Here is a 24,330-nt window from a genome sequence, read left to right as displayed (position 1 = left end):
TGGTGTGAAAAACAGAAAGACCTAGGAACCCTTCTGTAGCATTGAGTACAGGTCCAAAGTACATTGCCATCACCATGCAGATTGAACTACATGATATGGTCATATAATTCAGTTCAAAGCAGTTAAACCACATTATATGGCTTCACATTGACCATGTAATGCAGTTCACAAGTGAGCTTTCTGAATAATTGTTCAAGTTCCCAAATTTAAAAAGACAAAGGAGTGTGGAATTCTGAGGCCCCATTTACACTGCCATATTAAATCCAGATTATCAGCTTTGAACTGGATAATATGGCAATGTAGAGACATATAATTCAGTTCAAATAAAATAATCTGGGTTATTTGATTTGATAATCTGGATTATATTGCAGTATAGATCCAGCCTCAGAGACCGCTGGGAATATTCTCTAGGTCCGTGATGGTGAACCTATGACACGTGTGTCAGCACTGACACGCATGGCTATTTTTGATGACACGCAGACACATGTGGCCACATACAGAAAAATACACCTTATAAGAGCCAATCTAATTCCATCCTTAAATTTGTAAAAGGCTCTACAAATTTAACATATGGACATTAGAGCATTGTTCACTCCATAACTCAGCATGGATTATACATTTTTCTTATTTAAACTATAAATATTGTAAAATTATGGGTTTTTTTAAGGAAACTCCCAGCAATATGTCCCTAAATGCACCTTATTAGTGATCTAGGATTGTCTGGAGGCCCCATTCCTCTCCGAAAATTCTATCCTAGTTATATTTCACCTGTCATGCTTAGCATTATTTTTAAAATTTTAATTATTACATTTGGTCCTGCCATAGGTTTTTAAATGTAATTGTGTTATTGTTAACATTTATTGCTTATTTTCTGCTTATGAGTTTTATTTATTGTTTTATATTACTGTTGTTATTGTTTTTACTGTTGTATTGTGGGCTCGGCCTCATGTAAGCCGCACCGAGTCCCTTCGGGAGATGGTAGCGGGGTACAAATAAAGTTTTATTATTATTATTATTTATTCTTGAAGTGAAACTCCACCCAAGTTACGCTCAGGTTTTTGGCAAATTTTGACAAACCAAGCTCAAAAGGTTGCCCATCACTGCTCTAGGTTAAAAAGAGAGAGAGAAGTTGGAAAACATGGGCCTCACCAGATATTAGGTGCACACCCTGGCAATTTGTGTGTTTGTGTCTGTAGACAGACAGACTAAATTATCTTCAGACTCCATTTATAAGATGTACATGGTGCCAAAACCATAGATCCCAGACTTATCCAAGGCCCCATTTGCCAGCTGTAAGTGTAGGATAGCAGGAGAGATAGATGTCCACTATCAACTGGTGACATATTCATCCCCCTCCAGATTTTTGTTTTTGCTGGAAGATTGATTTGGTTGGTATCAGGGTTAGGAAAAAAGCTAATCTTTCTTTAACGGTATTGACAAAACATTAGATGGTGCTTTTAGCATTAAGGTGGATTAATAAAAGGAATGATGAAGTCTATATACACACACGCACGCACACACTAGCTGTCCCTTGCCACGCATTGCTGTGGCCCAGTCTGGTGATCTGGAAAATAAAGTAATGAGAAAGTGTTGATTTCTAATATATGTAATGTCTTTATGCTTGTGGGTAAACAGTATTTCTTGCTGTTTCTTTGCCAGTGTTGATGTGGAGATTGTCTGGTTTGCGTACTCTGGAACATGCAACATATGATTGTCCTTCTTTAGGGGTCCCTTTAAAATCTATGCTACTATATCCCTCTGTGTGTGAATCATATGGTCTGGATAGCTCTATGTCAGGAGGGCTTTGATTACATTTTCTTGCCCTGGTGAAGGGAGTTGGACTGGATAGCCTTAAGTATTTCTGTTGCTCATGGGGGTTCTGTGTGGGAAATTTGCCCCAATTCTGTCTTTCGTGGGGTTCATTGTGCTCTTTGATAGCAAGTGAACTATAAATCCCAGTAACTACAACTCCCAAATGCCAAGGTCTATTTCCACCAAGCTCCACCTATGTTCATATTTGGGCATATGGAATATTTTTGCCAAGTTTGGTCCAGATCCATCATTGTTTGAGTCCACAGTGCTCTCTGGATGTAAGTGAACTACAACTCCTAGACTCAAGGTCAATGCCCACCAAACCCTTCTAGTGTTTTCTGTTGGTCATGGGAGTCCTGCCTTCCAAGTTTGGTTCAATTCCATCATTGGTGGAGTTCAGAATGCTCTTTGATTGTAGATGAACTATAAATCCCAACAACTACAACTCCCAAATGACAAAATCAATTTTTTGAGTGATGGTCACTCCTTGGGTTAGTAGGTTTCTTGTGGCCAAATTTGGCGGCATTTCATTCAGTGGTTTTTGAGTTCTGTTTATCCCACAAACGAACATTACATTCTATCTATCTATCTATCTATCTATCTATCTATCTATCTATCTATCTCTATCATCTATCTATCTATCTATCTATCTATCTATCTATCTATCTATCTATCTATCTATCTCCCTTTTACAGCTGAGGCTCTCTTGCCACTGTGCCAAGGGAAGCCCATCCTGATTTGACTCCTAGCCGACAGTAAGTGACACACAATAATGGAAAGCCACATGTTTCTTCTAGAAGTGCCTTACATACCCTCCAAGGTGTCTGAGTGTGATCAAGTTGATGAAAGGAATGTTTATGTATCCAGGAGAGTGGGCATTATTTCTTTAATATACATTTAACAGTTCCACATATGCCAGAAAAGATAAACTGCTCCTAGGATCTTGTTACTGAGTCTAAACTTGTGGATTTCAGACGATGTGGCTTAAAAGAAACTTTGTCTTGGGTGGCTATTTAACAACAACAACAATAACGTCATTTACAAAATAGTCATAGAGCACCATTGTTCTTGTGTTGTTTTACATAAAATAGGGGAAACTCCAGTGCAATTGTGATACTTATTTAAAGAACTTTATTAAAATGACATTCAGCTTCTAAAGCAGAAAGCTTTTGAAGAGAAAGTATGTTAGCATTCCAGCTTAAAGAATATTATTTATTTACCATATTTATATACCAGCCTGAAGGTGACTCAGGGCAGTTTACATTTGGCACAATTCAATGCCCCCAACAACATAAAAACAGTGGGTTGTTGTAGGTATTTTTGGGCTATATGGCCATGTTTTAGAGGCATTCTCTCCTGACGTTTCGCCTGCATCTATCGCAAGCATCCTCAAAGGTAGTAAGGTCTCACTACCTCTGAGGATGCTTGCCATAGATGCAGGCAAAACATCAGGAGACAATGCCTCTAGAACATGGTCATATAGCCCGAAAAAACCTACAACAACCCAGTGATTCCAGCCATGAAAGTCTTCGACAATACATTGAACATAAAAACACTTTATAACATTAGCATATAAAATATATATATTCAAGACAATATTTAAGACAATAAAAACATATATCCTCAACGTCTCCTACTGAAATCATTATCCCATCACATTGTCAGCTGTAAATATCCAGTCCTCTTGTATGAATATAATCATGCTAAATTTACACATGTAGTAATGAATTCTGCCACACAGAGTTACACCATAACCTGATGAAAAGGCAGAATGAATCCTACTAGGTTGAATTCTAAATGCAAAGAACTTAAAGACTATATATTTTGGAAAATTAAAGGAGAGTTTTTTTGAGGGATTACTTGGTGAAAATACAAGATGGTAATATTCACAAGAACACATACTTATAACAAGTAATAATTGCCATCACCACCCACAAATTGTGGCTAACTATTGATATGACCTTACATCACAGTCTCCTTCATTGATGGATGTAGTTACACAACATGACAAAACTCTTGTGATTCCCATCATAAGCCATCTGTGGTGTGAACAAGCGGTCTGTCATGGAAGTGGTTACTCTTCCTTCCCTCTGCAAAATGGAGATCGTAATCATCAAATGTTTCACAATGGTGTTAATGGGTCTGCATATTGCCATTTAGTTGGTGCTATAAATATTTACTCCTTATCCAAGGAAGTCTTCCATCAAAGACTGCACAAGTTGAGACTTGTCTAACTGGGCTGCTCTATGCATGTTTAGTCAGAGGCCAGTCTCGTTTATCGCAAAAGGCCTTTAGGTCTTAAGAAACAGCATCTAACCAAGGGCTCATATGAAATCCCACATTATCTGCTTTGAACTGGGGTATAGGGCAGTGTGGACTCAGATAACCCAGTTCAAAGCAGATATTGTGAATGATCTGCCTTGATATTCTAGATCAGTAGTTCCCAACCTGTGGGTTCCCAGATGTTTTGGCCTTCAGCTCCCAGAAATCTTAACAGCTGGTAAACTGGCTAGGATTTCTGGGCGTTGTAGGCCAAAACACCAAGGGACCCACAGATTGAGAACCACTGTTCAAGGTTATATGGTTGTGGAAAGGCCCAAGTTACTCTGTGACAACTTATAAGTAGTTCCATAACATGATCCAGCAAAATCCAGCTCTTCAAAGGGATAGATGATTACAATTATTTCTTGTTTAACTGGGGATCTTTTGCTTGACCTGATCAATAAAGTGATTGAATCCCTAATTTTTTTTATCTATGTATGTTTTATAAAAAAGCAATTTCCTACCATTCCATCATGTTTTAGTACTACAAAGAGACAGAATATAGAAATGGGTTTATAGGAGCAGCCTTAATTTTCAAGATCTTGGATCAATAGAGGCAAGAAGCAGATTTTGCCTTCACCCTAGTGGGATTCCTAATTGCAGTTTTCCCTTATCTCTTTTAGTTCCTTCTTTCATTTTCTTTAATTAAAGTATTTCTCCCCTACTCTATATCGCACAATCTCAGGGCAATATAGAATAAAAGTAATTCAACCAATTTGAAACAATGCAAAACAGTTTTTAAAAGTAATTTAGATAGACTAAAATATTAAATGACTTGCCCAGTTAGACTAGACTGCTTGAAACAATTTATGACAATGGAAAACCATTTCAATTTAGTAATGCTTTAGGGTTTTAAAATAGAAATAATTTATATTCAGTGACAGAATGACATCAACATTGGTGCTAGTTGTGCCTTTAAGGGAAAGATGTTCTACCTGCCTAAATACCTAAAGGCAACAGATCCCATCTGATCTTGGAAGCTAAGCAAGGTCAACACTGATTAATACTTGGGAGACCGCCAATGAATCCCAGATGCTCTAGGCTATGTTTCAGAGAAAGGAACTGGCAAAACCACCTCTAAGGATTCCTTGCCTAAGAAAACTTTATGAGATCCATGGGATCACCATAAGTCAGCGGGCAACTTGAAGAAAGGAACACACACATTCTGCAACTAGGCGCTATAGCAGGAAACTCCATATGAATGAATGGTTGGCATTCATAGCCATGAGAGAAGTATAGTTCTGAAGTTGGGGACATTGCTGCCTAGGGAACAAAACCTGCCCTCCAATGCTAGTTCTGGCTAGCCAAACACTCACTGAAAGAAACTTGGAGTGAGGGAATGTAATAAGCCTTTGACATCTTCTATATAAATAAAAATGTAATGTTTGTTTGTGGGATTAACATAACTCAAAAACCACTTGGTGAATTGACACCAAATTTAGACACAATACACCTATCAGGCCAACGAGTGACCATCACTCATAAAAACTCTGAAAAACACAGCAGAAAAGATTTAAAAATATCAAAAATAAAAAATAAATTACAATGCATGCACAAAACCACATATAATAATAATAATAATAATAATAATAATAATAATAACTTGGAACCTTCCACACAGCCATACAACTCAGAAGATCAAGGCAGAGAATCCCATAATTTCTGCTCTTCACTGGGATATATGGTAGGGAGGACTCTCAGGGCCTTTCCACACAGCCATACAACCCAGAAGATCAAGGAGAGAATCCCACATTCTCTGCTCTCAACTGGGACATAATAATAATAATAATCAGCATCATCATCATCATCTTTATTTATACCCCACCACCATCTCCCCAAAGAGGACTCCGGGCGGCTTACATGAGGCTAAGCCCAACAGCACATTACAGTAAAATAAAACCAAGACAACAATACACACAATACAATTAAATCAATAAAAACATAAGAATACAATAAAAACACCATGAACTAAATACAATGTAAAATCAATCCCAAGGGCAGGCCACATGTGCAAGTTAAAATGATAAAACTCAGGATGAGATAGGGATGAAAAAGAAGTAGGAGACGGAATAGTGGAGACAGGCCTTCAAAGAGGGAGGGGGAAGTGCTATATGTGTGTGTGTGTATATATATATATATACACACACACACACACACAACACACACACACAAATATATATACACGCATATACACACACATAAAACTCATATACACAGACTGGGCCACAACAACATGTGGCAGGGGATGGCTAGTCAGAGACTAATAATGAAATGACCATACTAGGGAAGCTATAGTTCAGAAGAGCTCTTTTCCAGGCTCTTTCACATTGATTCACATTTTTTTCTTGATTTTAAGTAACAAAGAAAGACTTTGTTTTGTTAATTCTATTGTCTAATCCAAAATGGGGCTCATGGCAAATTTTAACTATGAAAAATATCAAGTTGTTTCTGATTTTACATTATATTTATAACAGTATGCAATCTGCCAAGGGATGTCGGCTGCTTACTGAGCACTGACCTCTTAAGGAAATATAGAGATATTACATCCCATTACTGGAAATCCCTCTTTCCAGCACCTCCTGCAAACCGTTGTTAAGTTCCAGTTGACTTCCCTTTCTGTAGCTGGTTATGAACCAAGAAACCTCACTTTAAAAGATGATTGCAAAATGCACCTTTATGTCATAATTTCTTTCTTTTGTTGAAGTGAACCACAGTCATTTATTCTTCTTTGTCATTTGCAATAATATCATTTGAATTGAATTCAAAGAACAGCTTCCAGTTTGACTGATGCAATATAAAACTAGTTGTTTCCCCCCACAAAAAAGATCACGATTATACATTACCATGTAAATGAATGTCACCATATTATTGGTAATATGACCAAGCTTGTGATAGAGTAACTCCTTATTTGGAAAGAGTTTGCTAGTTTTTTCGGTCATTCAAAAACTGTTGACAAATATTCAGGTTGAAATAATACTCAGTTTTAATCTTAACAGTGTTCTTACATCATGAAATGTCTCCAGTGTAACTTGGTGGGTTTTTTTTTCTTTTTTTGCCTTAAGTAATAAATTTGCTGTTTTAAAAGTTTTGTAGGAAGAATCCATATCAACTTCTACTCCACAAACTGGCTATTCACTTTTGTAGCCAAGATCCAATTTTTGCCTATGGCACTTTCCTAAGTCTGACTTTGATTTCTTACTCAGGTAATGACATATGAAAACAACACAAACTGGGAGGGTTGACTTACATGTAAACAACCATATTTCCCTTTATAACACACATGACATTTCTGGACTACAATTATCTACGGCCCCTTCCACATTGCTCCTATATCTGATGAAGTGACCCCATACTATCTTCTTATCCCAGTTTATTTGGCAGTAGAGACTGATATAATCCAGTTTAAATCAGAAAATCTGGGATCAGACCCTGGGATATAGGGCAGCATAGAGGGGCCTAGGTTTTTATATACATACCAGCGTAACATTAATACTCATATTTGTAGCTGGTTTTGTGTGTGTGTGTGTGTGTTAAGAACAACTTGAGAAGCTGCAAGTTGCTCCTGGTGTGAGAGAATTGGCCATCTGAAAGGACGTTGCCCAGGGGACACACGGATGTGACAAGCTTCTCTCATGTCCCTGCATGGAAAGCTGGAGCTGACAGATGGGAGCTCTCCCCAGAATCAAACCACCAACCTTTTTTGTTAGCAGTCCTGCCGACACAAGAGTATAACCCATTGCACCACTTGTTATTACTATTTAATCCCCTTTATAATATTCTCTGGTCCCAAACCACTGTTGTATTTTACTGTTGCTCCTTTTCATCCACTTTGTGCCTTCTGTTCTGTATAGCCATTTTTATGGAAAGCTATCCCATTCTCATAATCCTATATATTTTCGGTGAATTGCTACTCTATCTCATGAAGTGAAATCTCTTTGTGGACATGTGTGTTTTAAAAACAAGAATCCATCGGGTCCTCTTGAAGATGAATACTGTATATATTTACATAGGATGTAGTGAGAGTTAAAGCTTGAGAACCAATCTGTCTTATCTGATCCAGAATATGAACATGCTCTTAAGAACATAAGATGCGCCTCTCTATGTCCAAAGAAAGTGGACTTAGTCCTGTGGTTCTCAACCCTCCATTTTCAAAATGTTTGGGGCATGTTATAAACATGTGTGTCACTCTCTAGCAAGAAGACTATATCTGATAAGGCACAGAGACCAAATCAGTTAATGCTTGATTTCGTTTCCCTTTTACTCCTCCTTTATCATCACTGAATAAACACAGACAGAATGATCCATGGTTTATTAGAGCAACAAGTGCTGTGCAAACATCCATGCTCTCTCAATGTAATGGAAAACTTCTGGAGTTTGTCAAACTTCTTTTCCCCCCTGTAACATCCAAATGGGGAATGAAGCTTATTTGCAAGACTAAAAACAAAGGTCTAAAATAAAGATCTGACCACTAATATAGGTTCAAATGCCTCAAATTTCTATTATTTCGACTTAGCATACTGATTCTCTGACAGAGCAATTCTCTGCATCATTACTCTTAACCATCGCCAAAGCCTTATTCCCATGCTATTACATTGCATAAGACCATACTCTTAATTATCATGGGTTTGATCACAACATGCTTTCAAAATATCCAGGAGCAGGAAACCATTATATTTGAGAAAGCATGATTTATAGGTCGGAAAGGACATTTAATAATTAAGTGTTAAGATTGTTCTTCTGCTATGAGCAAGTTCACATCACTTGGTTGCATTGCCCACCAACACTGTGGCTAAAAGGAACAGATAAATTGTAGAAGGAATACCATTGCCCAGAAAACATCATCTCCTCGGGGTGTCTTAAAATAACAAGGTGGCAAGAAAGAGCAGGAACCTGAAAAGCAGCATTAGTTTTTATAGCAATGGGGATGCCTGCTCATTTTTCTGTAGCTTGATTAAAGGAACAGGGAGTGTACAACTCCTCTGTTATGCCAGCTCTACTGGCTGCCTATCAGCTTCCAAGCACAATTCAAAGTGCTGGTTTTAACCTTTAAAGTCCTAAACAGTTCTGGCCCAGATTACCTGTCCAAACGTATCTCCTCTTACGAACCATCACGAAGCTTAAGATCATCAGGAGAGGCCCTGCTCTCGATCCCACCAGTTTGGCAAACACGGTTGGTGGGGACGAGAGACAGGGCCTTCTCGGTAGTGGCCCCCCATCTGTGGAACCCTCTCTTTAAGGACATCAGGTTGGCCACCTCCCTCCTGTCCTTTAGAAGACAAATGAAGACTTGGCTTTGGGACCAGGCGTTCAATTAGTGGACAGCGGGAATTAGAAAGAAACTTAGGATACCTGCGACATTGGATTTACCCTGACTTGGATTTGGTTTTAATTGGCATGTTTAATTTATTGTTTAATGAATGGTATAATGTGTTTTAATGATTTTTAATGTTTTAAATGCAATTTTTGATTGTTTATATACTGATAGCATAATATGATGCTTGTGTGAGGCTGTCCTGAGTCCTCCTTCGGGGGGAGAAGGGTGGGGTAGAAATGCATGAAATAATAATAATAATAATAATAATAATAATAAATCATTGTGAGGTCAGGAGTATTACGCTCCAATAATAATAATAATAATAATAATAATAATAATAATAACAGGAGCATAATACTCCTGACCTCACAATCGTGTTAAAAAACAAAGTATGGATCGTCAATGTCGCAATCCCAGGTGACAGCAGGATTGCAGAGAAACAACTAGAAAAGCTGACATGATATGAGGATTTAAAGATCGAACTGCATAGACTGGCACAAGCCAGTAAAGGTGGTCCCATACTGGGTGCAGTGCCTAAAGACCTTGGCCTGCACTTAAACACAATCGGTGCTGACAAAATTACCATCTGACAGCTGCAGAAGGCCACCTTACTGGGATCTGCACGCATTATTCGCCAATACATCACACAGTCCTAGACACTTGGGAAATGTCGACGTGTGATCCAATACAACAGCCAACAGAGTGTCTGCTGTGGACTTATCTTGTTTGTTTCAAATAATAATCATCATCATCATCTTTAGTGTAGAAAGTGAGCTAGTAGTTGCAACTTTGCTGTTCCCTTAATGTCCTACACAAGGAAAGCAAAACATATGAATTCGGGCTTCTGACTCAGCATCCAGGTAAAGGCCACATCCTATAATTTTGTTAGTGTAAAGTTTCCTAGTTTGGGATGGCCTCAGGTGCTGGGAAAGCTGAGGAGACAGATACAGTCATTTTTTAACTCTGGTCGCAGAGTCCAGGAAAATATGTATATTTGCATATAGTTTCTAAACAGTTCTTTTTGACTTTCAATAAGATCAAGGCATTAAAGCATTTCAAATATTTTTCCCCTTTTACAAATGATTTCAGCTCAGGGCCTTTTCATAATAGGTGCTAGAATGGTATTGAAAAGGGTGATTTCCTTTCACTGTTTATTTACCCAACTGGGCTGAGAAAGAATTCAGCATGCAAAAGGCTCTTGAAAGAAGATGGTGGTGGTGAGTTCAGATGACTATCAAAAGTGTTGGAATTGCCAATGCCTTTTGGCTTCAACTGCTAGATAGAAGTGCATAACTGCTTCGTTCCCACTTCTGGCTTCTTTTGGTTCCAAAAATGACCTCAGAAAAGATAATAATACTGTATTTACAAATCCGTATTTGTGACTGACTAAAAACATCATTGCTTGTTGTCCTTATTATTCTTCTGTTACTTATACTGTACAGAAGCTGTACTTTAATGAGACAATATAATAAATTTAGGAGAGTGGTGAAGCATATGCTTTAGCTTGTACTATGTAGTTTATGGGATGTTTAGGAAGGCTAGTTTAATTACAGTTAACAGAATCAATTCATACCATTAGAATATATACAGATGATAAAAGACAGGTAGATATATAGTTTCTATCACGTTTCTTTGCAAGAATGGTTCAGAATCTACAGCATAACTATACATGATACAATGTATACCTTTGCAGATATTTACATGTGTACTAAACAATAATATTTAACTCTAATTCCAAATGTGAATCTGGTATGAGAAACTTCCACTATGGTGCCCATTCTATTACTGCTCTGAAGCTTTGGAGGCCAGTAGGAAAATAACAAGGAAAAACGTACAGGAGCCCCAGTCTAATTTAGATGCCAATATATGGATAGTTAGAGTTTTAATAAATCAGATTAGATTATGCATCTCCCACCTCAAATCTAGTTGTACTCTATACAACCCAAACCCCTTATTGATAATTATTAATCATTATTATTATTGATAATATTTATTTGTCGTGTCAGAGCAACCAGTCCATTATACTACATTTCTAACAGAAGAAAGCAAACAGACAGAAAAATACACAACTTGTGAGTTTGGTAGCTGGTTAAATGTCCTTTGACCAGTATCTGGCCACTTGGAGTGCTTCCGCTGTTGCTGCAAGAAGGTCCTCCATTGTGCATGTGGCAGGGCTCAGGTTGCATTGCAGCAGGTGGTCAGTGGTTTGCTCTTCTCCACACTCACATGTCGAGGATTCTACTTTGTAGCCCCATATCTGAAGGTTGGCTCTGCATCTCGTGGTGCCAGAGCGCAGTCTGTTCAATGCCTTCCAAGTCGCCCAGTCTTCTGTGTGCCCAGGAGGGAGTCTCTCATTTGGTATCAGCCATTGGTTGAGGTGCTGGGTTTGAGCCTGCCACTTTTGGTCTCTCGCTTGCTGAGGTGTTCCAGCAAGTATCTCTGTAGATCTATGTCTAGATTTAAGTCGTTGGCGTGCTGGCTGATACCCAAACAGGGGATGAGCTGGAGATGTCTCTGCCTTGGTCCTTTCACTATTGGCTGCTACTTCCCGGCGGATGTCAGGTGGTGCAATACGGGCTAAGCAGTGTAATTTCTCCAGTGGTGTAGGGCACAGACACCCTGTGATAATGCGGCATGTCTCATTAAGAGCCACATCCACTGTTTTAGTATGGTGAGATGTGTTCCACACTGGGCATGCATACTCAGCAGCAGAGTAGCACAGCGCAAGGGCAGATGTCTTCACTGTATCTGGTTGTGATCCCCAGGTTGTGCCAGTCAGCTTTCGTATGATATTGTTTCTAGCACCCACTTTTTGCTTGATGTTCAGGCAGTGCTTCTTGTAGGTAAGAGCATGGTCCAGAGTGACTCCCAGGTATTTGTGTGCGCTGCAATGCTCCAGTGGGATTCCTTCCCAGGTGATCTTCAGAGCTCGGGATGCTTCTCTGTTCTTGAGATGAAAGGCACATGTCTGTGTTTTAGATGGGTTAGGGATTAGCTGGTTTTCCCTATAGTAGGCAGTAAGAGCACCTAGAGCTTCGGAGACCTTCTGTTCTACAGTCTCAAAGCTCCCTGCTTGAGCAGTAATGGCACGATCATTGATAATTAATTATAATTATTAATAATAATAATTTATTATTATTATTATTATTATTATTTATTGATAATTACTTGTATGACTGAGCTATTCTAAAGATTCCAGTTGACAGAACAGCTTTGGACACTTTATGCAAAAAACAATGTTATTGTGGTGATGGTCACATGACTGAAGCTCCATATAAGCTTGTGTTTTTTTCTGTTTACTTGCATTGATTGGCATTCCACATGATCGAAAAGGAGATGGTTTGTTTCTGCTTTTAAAATTCCTGATAATGTCTGCTGGAAAGGATGTGTGCTTAAATCAGCTTTAGAAGGAAAAAGAGAAGAAAATTAGCTTTGAGTGGAGTGTGATTCAAAATGGAACAGGTAGCTGTAGGCCAAACATATCCAGTGCTTTGCTGTCTCCAGTTGGTTCTTATGGTAACAATACAAATCTCATCCCACCAGAAAACTTTGTGTGATAGCCAAGCTTGTTGAGGCAGTTTGGGACAAGGGAGTGGAATATTAAACCTCTAGCAGCCAATTTGTGGGATGACCATCCCATGGAGGTCCAGTTGGAATTAACATTGGTTTCTTTCTAACACCCATTCCAAACATGGCTTTTGAATGATTTATAGGTGGTATATTACACCACACAAAATCTCAAAATTTTACAAAAACACCTCAGACAAGTGTTGGAAATCTGGACAACAAACAGGCACCTCTTATCATGTCTGGTGGACTTGTCCAGAAGCATGTGGACTGACATTTACAAAGACATACAAAAATATTAAATATAAACATTGAAAAAGAACCAGAATGCTTTTTACTAGGAATGCTAGAAGTGGTAGAGGATAAAGATAAAGAAATTCTATTTAACAATCTGGTGATTGCAGCAAGAATAATTTTCGCTAAGGAGATGGAAAGAAATCCCCAAAAAGGAAGACTGGCAAAAGAAGAATATTAGAGATAATGAATATGGATAAGCTAACCTATTGGATCTCTCCAAATCAAGGCCTTTTGAAGAAACAAACAAACTGGGACTTACTTGGTTAAGAATTACTTTAAGCAATTGAAGATAGACTTGATAATCTAAATAAGAAAATTACAAGAAAGTAGAACAGACGCGGGAAAGTCTGTTTTACGCGGGAAGATTATTATGTACACAAATGAACAACACCTTTTTATACCAAAGAATAGAAGAAAGCCAGACAACCCTCTTTTTTTCTTCTTTTTTTCTCCTATCACCGATCCTCTTTTCCCTCAATTTCCAACTTTCCTATTTGGACATTGTTCCCCCACTTTCAATGTTTCCTTTTTTCTTCTCCCTAATTAAAATCTCAATAAAAAATTATATTAAAAACATGGCTTTTTATCAAAGCCTTTGAGTTATGCCGGCTGAGAGGGGCAGTATATAAATAAAGTTAGTTAGTAAATAAATACATAAATCGTTTACTTTTAAATGTGCAAGAATATGGTCCTAAATTATACTGTTTTAAGTTATTGACTTGTTCAACATAATGTTGTCTTGCTTATTGAAAAACAATTCCAGATTACAATTGTGCTGCTTTGACCCATGAAGCCCTATACAACTCATGCCCAGATTATTTGAAAGACCATATTTCCATTTATGAGCCCATTGTGCGGTAGGTTCTTCTGAACACAATAAGATTTTCTTCTGTATAAATACTGATACTATAGTACTGTAATTGTGTAAACTGGACATTAATCCTAAATGACAAAGATTGAGACTGCAGCTAGGTTGCTGATTTAACAATCTATTCATTTTCTGGAAGGAAGGCCCAACAGTCACAGCATTTTGCTTTTATTTATTTAAAACATTTATATTCCGCCCTTCTCACCCCGAAGAGGACTCAAAAATATAGTTTATTTTTCTCTCAGATAACTGGTTAGTGCTTGTCGTCAGTTTTCCCCTTCTATAAAATGGGAGACATGGGAATCTTGTCTTCTAAAATGAGTAAAATATGGGGTATTTATTTTGGTATATCAATGACAGCATAAATAACAAAATATTTCTAATCTTTCACGATGTTTAACCCAGGGCCCTTCCACACAGCCCTGTATCCCAGAATATCAAGGCAGAAAATCCCACAATATCTGCCTTGAACTGGGTTATCTGAGTCCACACTGCCATATATCCCAGTTCAAAGCAGATAATGTGGGATTTTCTTCAGCTGTGTGGAAGGGGCCCCAGAGGAAGTGAAGTGTAACTTCTCTACTAAGCAGAAATTTCCAAATGCAAGATAAGGAGGAGATTACAGTGTATTTCAATTGGAACAGTCTTTCTTGAGGATCTTCAAGCCAAGTGTGATTTATGACAACCCTGTGCAGGGGTTTTCTTGGAAATATGTATTCAAGGGAAGTTGCCATTGTTTTCCTCTTAGGATGAAAAAGTGTGATGTGCCTCCAGCCACATAGTGGGTTTCCATGGGTGAACAAAGGATTCAAACCTCCAACATTCAAACTACAGAATTCAAGCTACTACGCCATGTTGGCTTTCACTAAGAATGCATCTGCACTGCAAGTCAGAAAAGCTCCTTTGCAAGTCAGTTTATACTTGAGGACTGTGGGTACATCAACACTGAAAATTAATGGAGTTTGACATCATTTTAACAGCCATGGCTATGGAATCGTGGGAGTTATTTGGCAGAAAAGGTTAAACTATACTATCTAAACTATATTCCCCATGATTCCAGAGCATAACAGTGAAAGTGGTTTCAAATGACAATTCTAGATGGAGGAGCTCCCGGTGGCGCAATGGGTTAAACACTTGTGCCAGCAGGACTGAAGACTGACAGGTCGGAGGTTCAAATCAGGGAAGAGCTCCCTCTGTTAGCTCCAGCTCCCCATGTGGGGATATGAGAGGAAACTCCCACAAGGATGGTAAAACATCAAAACATCCGGACGCCCCCTGGGCAATGTCCTTGCAGACAGCCAATTCTCTCAAGCCAGAAGCGATTTGCAGTTTCTCAAGTTGATCCTGACATGAAAAAAATTCTAGATGCACCCTAGAATGACTTTTTCCTAAGCACTTATGTCACATGCCTTTCTTACAATTAAGATGTAGTTGTTTGCCACAAGTTGCCAAGTGAACGCATACTCAAAAGACTAAAATTTGAAATAAGTCTTCTCTGTTTCACAGCTCCCTTTCTAAACCATTAGGGTTACTCTGCCAGTGCCTATCTCTCTGATTCACACTGGAAAGTCTAATCTTGTTACTCTAATTCTGTTTATTGATTGATCCTTGCCTTAAATCAAATCATCCATACTGCTGATCTGACAGAAAAGAGAGGGCAGGTGCAGTTCTTCTGACCCATTCCAGCAATGCTTCCCAGATTTCATAAAGGAGACAGGATCCCCTGGCTCTTTTCGTTTAGGTCAATAGCAGTTAAGGGACATGGGGGAATTTGGATTAGGATTAAGTGAAGAGAGAGGCAGCCTTTTCCTTTTGCACCATTTTCTCTACAAATACCTACTTACTCCATTATGGGAAACTTATGGGTATGCACGTTTCCCCTCATGAGACCAACTCCAGCTTTTCTCTGGAAATGGGGAACATGGACTCCAAAGCTTCAGACCAGCATTTAAAGAAATAGGAAATATGATCATGCAGCCATTATCTCATCCACTTTGGTCCCCATTGGGCAAAATGTGTGTTTCAGACTGCAGATGGAAAACCACATGACTAAACAGAAAAACAAAGGAAAGACTTGAAGCTTTCTGATGTGGGTGACCGGATTTTTTTTCCTCCCAAATGTGACGGAGACCAGTTTTCTATTTGGATCCATTGTCTGAAATTCTTTCCTTCTTTCCTGGAAACTCTCAATGGATTGAAATGTGATGGTTTACAACCCGGCACCTGTCCAGGAACCATCATATCAAGTAGCATTGTTACAGATATCAAGATGTTAGCTAGGCAATATATTTGATATATTTTCCAGTAGGAGATAGATAGATGGATGGATGGGTAGATGGGTAGATGGGTAGATGGGTAGATGGGTAGATGGATAGATGGATAGATGGATAGATAATGTTGGCATTCTCTCTTTGTGCATTTTTTAGGCTTGGGAGCTATGTATGTCTTTTTAATTTATCTGTATATTTTGCATGGATGAGACTTCACCTTAGGCCCTTTCTACACTACCATATAATCCAGAATATCAAAGCAGATAATCCACATTATCTGCTTTAAACTGGATTATATGAGTCTACACTGCCATATAATCTAGTTCAAAACAGATAATCTGGATTTTATATGGCAGAGTCAACACTCAGGTTGATTATCCCAGGGAAAGTGAGGTCCTTGTCATGTTTGACCTGTGTCTTTGTATTACGAGGATACACTTTTGCCTTTTAATGGTTCAATATACACAAACCTAGTTTCATGCACACAAATAAGATGTACAGAAAACTTACTGAATTTTGTATTTACACTTGGATCCTCTCTCCAAGATACAAATTGAGCATCCCTGATCTATAATTCCAAGATTGCCCATATGGGTAACTGAAATGGTGCCATCTTTGCCTTTTGAAGGTACACAAACCTTGTCTCGTGTACTACAATTATTTTAATGATTTTGCATACAATTACCTTCAGGCTATATATATAACATGTATCTGAAACTAAATAAATTTCATCTTTAGACATGGAACCTATTTCCAAGGCATAGGTTAAGCAGCCATTATCCAGAATCCCAAAACCCAAACTATTCTAAAATCTAGTATTGTCCAATGTTATATATTTTTTTAAAAAATGTATAAAATTACCTTTAGGGTATATGTATGAGATATACATGGAACTTAATGGATTTTGTGTTTAGACCTGGATCATATCTCCAAGATACAGGTTGAACATTGCTTATCTGGCATTCCAAAATGTGAAATACTAAAAAAAAAAAAAATCCTTCAGCCCCCCCCCCCCCCCCCGAAATTCTCATGGTGGTCTGCGAAAAGGCCTTGCTGGTACATTATTTAGATGTAACGTTTATTCATATCATGATCTGATCACCATGTTCAGCATATCTCATATGCATGGGGGTATTGGGGTAACGATACAAAAGGTTTGGTAGGGTAGACCCTCTTTCACTCAAACTCAGCCCCCCCCCCCCCCCCCCGAATCAAAATCCTGGCTACGGGCCTGCCTTCAAGTTATGTATATCAAGTGTATATGAAACACTAATTAAAGTCGTCTTTAGACTTCTGCCCATTTTTCAAGAGATCTCATTAGGTATGTGCAAATATTCCAAAATCTGTAAAAACTAATCATAACTTCAAGGCACTTATGGTCCCAAGCATTTCAGATATGGAATATTCAACCTGTAGATACTTGGGACAAGTATAAAGTTGGATGTGTGTGTTAAGTTATGTTTAGACTTGAGTCCCATCTAAATCCCATCTCCAAAACACTTCTGGTCCCAAGCATTTCAGATAAGGGACATTCAACCTGTATATATAATCACCTTCAAGCAATGGTTACCTCTGTACCAAGTTCAGAAACTCCAATTAGTTCAAACATGGCAGCCAGGTGTTCTATGGGTAGATGGTCCTTGAGTGCTGTTTGAAGATGGGTTCCTGAAGGGCTTGGGTGTTCATTTTGCGCCTTGTCTTTCTTCCTTGGAGTCTGCGCTTGGGGGCAATCTTGATAGCCATACACGCTCTCTCTCACACACTCACACACATGCTTTCACAGCGTAGGGAAGGATGAACACCCCTGTGGTGTTTGTTTTGTGGTCTGTGCCTCTGTTCAAAACATTCCCCCTCATTTTACATCCTTGTTATGTTTGGATTTTGAAAAAAATGGCCTGTTGTGGAAACAAGGGTTGGTGCTAAAGCTTCAGTGGAGACCCTTTTTTCCCATGGTAATAACTTTAGACACTGAGAACAGGGAAGCCCTGGCCCTTGAGCACTCCAGCTGGAGGTCAGCTGTGACCAGCAGTGCTGCAGAATTTGAACAGGCACGAATGGAGGGTGAAAGAGAGAAACATGCCAAGAGGAAGGCACGTCAAGCCAACCCCAACCGGGATCACTTTCCACCTGGAAACCAATGCCCTCACTGTGTGAGAAGATGCAGATCAAGAATAGGGCTCCACAGCCACCTACAGACTCACAAGAATTCTGATCCTGGAAGACTATCCTACTCGGCCAATGAGGGATCACCTAAGTAAGTATCTTCCAATGAGTAGAATTCTCTCCCTTCCTGTTGTCTCACCCTTGTTTTTAACTAGAAGTTGTTTGTAAGTCGGGCCCCTTCTGCACTTATTATTATTATTATTATTATTATTATTATTATTATATTTATTTATACCCCTCTTTATCTTTCCAAAAGGGACTCAAAGCAGTTTGACATAAAGCATTAGTATACTGCCTTATAAAATCCAGACTATCTGCTTTGAACAGGAGTATATGGCAGTGTAGAATCCAGTTCAAAGCAGATGAATGTGGATCATCTGCTTTGATAATCTGGATGATATGGCATTGCGGAAGGGGCCTCGGAGCTTTGTAACTTGGGGACTTCCTGTACTTGATGTGTTCCAAAGTTTCAACCATGTTAAAAATATTTTTAAAAACATTGGCATTGAATGTTTTTGGCACTGAATGTTTGCCACTTTGTTATTTTTTGTTGGAAACTGCAGGGGAGATAATAATAATAATAATAATAATAATAATAATAATAATAATAAAGATAGGGCGGGTTATAAATAAAGTATTATTATTATTGCTATTATTATTATTATACGGTTCATGTTTTTGACTTTGCGTCCTTCCCATACAGCCATATAACCCAGAATATAAAGGCAGATGATCCACAATATCTGCTTTGAACTGGATTATTGGAGTCCACAATAATAATATAAAATATATAATATATATTTTATTTATATTCCACTCTGTCTTCCCGAGGGGACTCAGAGTGCATTATGAGTACATATATGGCAAGCATTCAATGCCATTTTACAATTGACAATTGACAGAGATAGACAGTATGTAGATAGAGGCAAGGGTTCCCTCTTTTCATCTCTGGCATCCGGCTGTACTGGGCTCGGCCATGGGGAGGTGCTGTTGTTTCATTTTCCATGCGGAGGAGCTTGTCATCCAGGGATGCCTTTCCTAGTCAGATTTTTGCCAGCATGTTTTTTCAGGTCACCTTTTACCTCCCCGGAAAAGTGGTACCTATTTATCTACTGATACTATTGTTTTCGAACTGCTAGGTGAGCAGAAGCTGGGCTGATGGCTGGGAGCTCACCGCAAACCAGGCTTGAACTGCCAGCCTTCAGGTCGGCAGGATCTTCTATAGCAGGCAGTTTAAGCCACTGTGTTAGCCGGGTCCTTGAATTACACTGACATATAATCCAATTCAATCTTGGCTTTAATATTTAAGTGTAATTTTTAAAGAGTTTTACTAGCTTGTCAATCCGGGGAGAGTGTGGATGAGCTCCCTCTGTCAGCTCCCGCTCCCCATGTGGGGATATGAGAGAAGTCTCCCATCAAAACATCTGGGCATCCCCTGGGCGACGTCTGTTCAGATGTGCAATTCTCTCACACTAGAAGTGACTTGCAGTTTCTCCTGACACAAAATATTAATTATTATTTTAATTATTTCAATTATTTTTATTAAATGTGGATTTTATACACCTGTGTGGGAGGGGCCTTAGTTGTACCTTGCCTCCAGCCAGGTATTAAATGGTGGGAGTTGATGTCCGAAACACCTGGAGGGCCAAAGTTTGCCCATGACTGCTTGGTGATGATGTTGATGTACAACAGTGTTTCTCAACCTGGGGGTCGGGACCCCTAGGGGGTTGCAAAGGTGTGTCAGAGGGGTCCTCAAAGTATTTTCTGTTGGTCATGGGGGTTCTGTGTGGGAACTTTGGCCCAATTCTATCATTGGTGGGGTTCAGTACGCTCCTTGATTGTAGGTGAACTATAAATCCCAGCAAGTACAACTCCCAAATGTCAAAGTCTATTTTCCCCAAACCCCATCAGTTTTCACATTGGGCATATTGAGTATCCGTGCCAAGTTTGGTCCAGATCCATTATTGTTTGAGCCCACAGTGCTCTCTGCATGTAGGCGAACTACAACTCCCAAACTCAAGGTCAATGCCCAACAAACCCTTCTAGTGTTTTCTGTTGGTCATGGGAGTTCTGTGTGCTACGTTTGGTTCAATCCCATTGTTGGTGGAGCTCAGAATGCTCTTTGATTGTAAGTAAAGTATAAATCCCAGAAACTACAACTCCCAAATGACAAAATCAATCCCTCCGCCAACCCCACCAGTATTCAAATTTGGGCATACCAGCTATTTGTGCCAAATTTGCTCCAATGAATGAAAGTACATCCTGCAGATCATTATTTACATGCTGATTCATAATGTTAGGGTTATGGTTGGGGGCAGGGATGGCTTGTCCATTACGCAAAGTAAGCGGTCGCAGAACACTTTTTTTTTTGCCAGGGGCGCAGAGGCACCTCTGTAAATGCCCCTCGACTGCCACTTGAGGAGCGCCCCCTCAGCTCACAACAACCCTAGCAGTCCGGGGGTAGCCTCGGCTTTCTTGCCTCGCTGCCGGGCAATCCTCTTCCCAAAGGGGCCGGGCCCTTGAGCCTTGCCTAGCCCCTCTCGTTCCTGCTCCACCCGGCCACCGGGTGCGTGAGCAGAGCCGGCACTCAATAGTTCTCTGCGTTCTATCCCTTCCCCATGACCGGCTTCCTTTCCCGATCCCCCAGCACTCCGCCCGCCTCCTCTCCTCTCCCCAATCCGCGAGTGGGCCAAGGGACGGAGCTGCCGTGCCTGGCCCACTTTGGGTCCGGAGGCATGTCTGAAGACCCCAGCGTGCGCACCAAAATTCGCCTCTTCTCCTGACTTTCTCTTCAGCCATTGGGACCAAGAGAGAGAGAGAGAGAGAGCCCCTCCGGCTGGAGGTATCTCCCACCTCCACTCCCTCCTTTGTTTCTGTGCCTACCTTCAGGAAAGGTGGGCATCTCCACCTCTCTCTCTCTCTCTCTCTCTCTCTCTCTCTCTGTTCCAATGGCTGAGGAGAAAGTCAGGAGAAGAGGTGACTTTTGGTGCACACGCTGGGCTCTTCAGACATGCCTCCGGACCCAAAGTGGGCCAGGCAAGGGAGCAAGTGCAGCAAGTGTAGTTACTGGGATGTATAGTTCACCTACAATCAAAGAGCATTCTGAACTCCACCAATGATGGAATTGAACCAAATATGGCACACAGAACTCCCACGACAAACAGAAAATATATATCAATGATTGGTTTGGGGGGGGGGGGCGCCAAAATACTGTTTGCTTACGGTTGAAAATTACCTAGGGCCGACTCTGGTTGGGGGTCACCACAACATGAGTGTTGAGAACCACTCAGGCATGTAGCCAGGGGGGGGGGCTCGGGGGGCTTCAGCCCCCCCCGAAATTCTCATGGTGGTTCGCGAAAAGGCCTTACTGGTGCATTATTTAAACTGTTATGTTTATTAATATCATGATTTGATCACCATTCTCAATATATCCCATATGTATGGGGGTATTGGGGTAATGATACAAAAGGTTTGCTAGGCTAGACCCTCTTTCACTCAGACTCAGCCCCCCCCCCCGAAACTCAGTCCCCCCCCGAAACCCCCCCTGAAAATTTTTTAGCCCCCCCCCCCCCCCCCGAAACGAAATCCTGGCTACGGGCCTGGAACCACTGATGTACAAAGCAGGCCTGGGCCAACTTGGTCCCTCCAGGTAGGCTGATAGGGATTGTGGGAGTTGAAGTCCAAAAAACCTGGATGTCCAAACTTTGCCCATGCCTGGATCAGGTGTTTATGATATCCCAATGAAAGTTGTGTTTAGCTCCAAGAGGCGACTATGGCAAGGCTTTCCCAAGTCCTGTTGGATCCCGACTTGTGGTTGCTCTGCCTCTTTTTCCTCCTCCTTCTCCTGCTCTTCTGCCCCCGGGGTCTGTGTGAGGCTCCTCCCGTCCAGCTCGCGTGTGCGAGGCGTGGGTGCGAAGGGACCCCCCCTTCTCTTCCTCCTCGGGGAGAGAGAGAGAGAGAGAAAGTGGAGGGGGGGCGGGAAGGAAGGAAGGAAAGGGGAGGAAGGCCAACCCTGCCCCGCGCTGTCCCTCTAAGGCTGCCTGCAGCAGATGGAGCCAGAAGGACAGAGCGAGAGGAAGAGGCAGCAGCAGCTGTGAGCCGAGCGAGAGGGACACCGGCGAGACTCCGCAAAAGAAGCAGCAGCAGCAGCGCCGCGAAACTTTTCCTCCTCCTCCTCCTCCTCTTCTTCTTCTTCTCTCCGCCCGAAGCTGGGAATACAAGGGGCGCTGGACATGAGGGAAGCCGCAGGGAAAGAGCCAGGAGCAGGGGCCGCCTCTTCTCCTCCTCCTCCTCCTCCTCCCGAGAAGAAGCGGAGGGGAAAGAAGGGCAAAGGAGGCGCCGGGAGGAAAGGAGCCCAGCCTGAAGGAGAGCCCAGCGGACCAGGTGAGGAGAGCCCCAGGGCTTGGGGACGAGGGACTCTTTGGATCCCTCGCCTTGTCGAACGAATGGAGTTGAAGTGCAGAGAGAGATCAAGGCTCAATCTGGACTCGTTTGGGGGAGGCAGGGGGACTCAGAAGAAGATGCAGCCTCGGTGGAGCCTGAAGCTTAAGCTTGGGGCGGCCCGGAGCTCACTTTGGTGACACCCCCCCCCCTCTATTCAGGTGTGCCGTTTGGGACTGGACTCGACTGCCAAGGGGCAAGGAAGAGCCGCACCTGGCCGGGAAGGAAGGCAGGCAGGCAGGCAGGGAGCGCCAGGTTGACGCCACCCACTTGGCATCTGCCAAGTGGAATTGCGATGGCAGCCTCGGGGCCCTTCCTCACAGCCATGCGACCCAGAAGATCAAGGCAGAGAATCCCATAATATCTGCTCTCAACTGGCATAGATGGTAGGGAGGACTCTCAGAGCCCTTCCAGACAGCCATACAACTTAGAAGATCAAGGCAGAGAATCCCACAGTATCTGCTCTCAACTGGGATATATGGCAGTATGGACTCAGGGCCCTTCCACACAGCCATATAACTCAGAAGATCAAGAGAGAGAATCCCATAATATCTGCTCTCAACTGGGATAGATGGTAGGGAGGACTCTCAGGCTCTTCCACACAGCCATATAACTCAGAAGATCAAGGTAGATGATCCCATAATTTCTGCTCTCAACTGGGATATATGGCAGTGTGGACTTGGGGCCTTTCCTCACAGCCATACACCCCAGAAGATCAAGGCAGAGAATCCCACAATCTCTGCTCTCAACTGGGATACATGGCAGTGTGGACTCAGGGCTCTTCCACACATCCATACAACCCAGAAGATCAAGGCAGAGAATCCCACAATATCTGCTCTCAACTGGGATATATGGCAGTGAGGACTCTCAGGGCCCTTCCACGCATCCATACAATATCTGCTCTTGACTGGGACAGTGTGGACTCAGGGCCCTTCCACACAGCCATATAACTCAGATCAAGAGAGATAATCCCATAATATCTGCTCTTGACTGGGATATATGGTAGGGAGGACCCTCAGGGCCCTTCCACACAGCCATACAACCCAGAAGATCAAGGCAGAGAATCCCACAATCTCTGCTCTCAACTGGAATATATGGCAGTGAGGATTCTCATGGCCCTTCCACACAGCCATACATACAACCCAGAAGATCAAGGGAGAGAATCCCACAATCTCTGCTCTCAACTGGGACATAATAATAATAATAATAATAATAATAATCTGCCATATAATCCACATTATTAAAGCAGATAATCCACAACATCTGTTTTGAACTAA

The 24,330-nt window shown here is 41.2% G+C and overlaps 1 protein-coding gene across 6 annotated transcripts in view; it reads left to right on the top strand.

The window, feature by feature from the left end:
• NRG1 (neuregulin 1) overlaps positions 1–24,330 on the top strand; it is a 668,239-nt gene that overhangs the window by 394,232 nt on the left and 249,677 nt on the right. The window contains exon 1 of one of the 6 annotated variants that reach the window (XM_060763676.2): positions 22,504–22,996. The exons of the other annotated variants lie outside the window; for them this stretch is intronic. Within the exon in view, the coding sequence (XP_060619659.2) occupies positions 22,846–22,996 (151 nt within the window). The 5' untranslated portion in view covers positions 22,504–22,845. Of the gene's footprint in view, positions 1–22,503; positions 22,997–24,330 lie in introns of those variants that run through there. 6 annotated transcript variants of the gene reach the window in all.

The sequence above is a fragment of the Anolis sagrei genome, chromosome 2, assembly GCF_037176765.1.
Source record: "Anolis sagrei isolate rAnoSag1 chromosome 2, rAnoSag1.mat, whole genome shotgun sequence".
Classification (NCBI taxonomy): domain Eukaryota; kingdom Metazoa; phylum Chordata; class Lepidosauria; order Squamata; family Dactyloidae; genus Anolis; species Anolis sagrei.
Note: the sequence above shows the minus strand (reverse complement) of the source record. Positions and strands in the feature narration are given on the sequence as shown.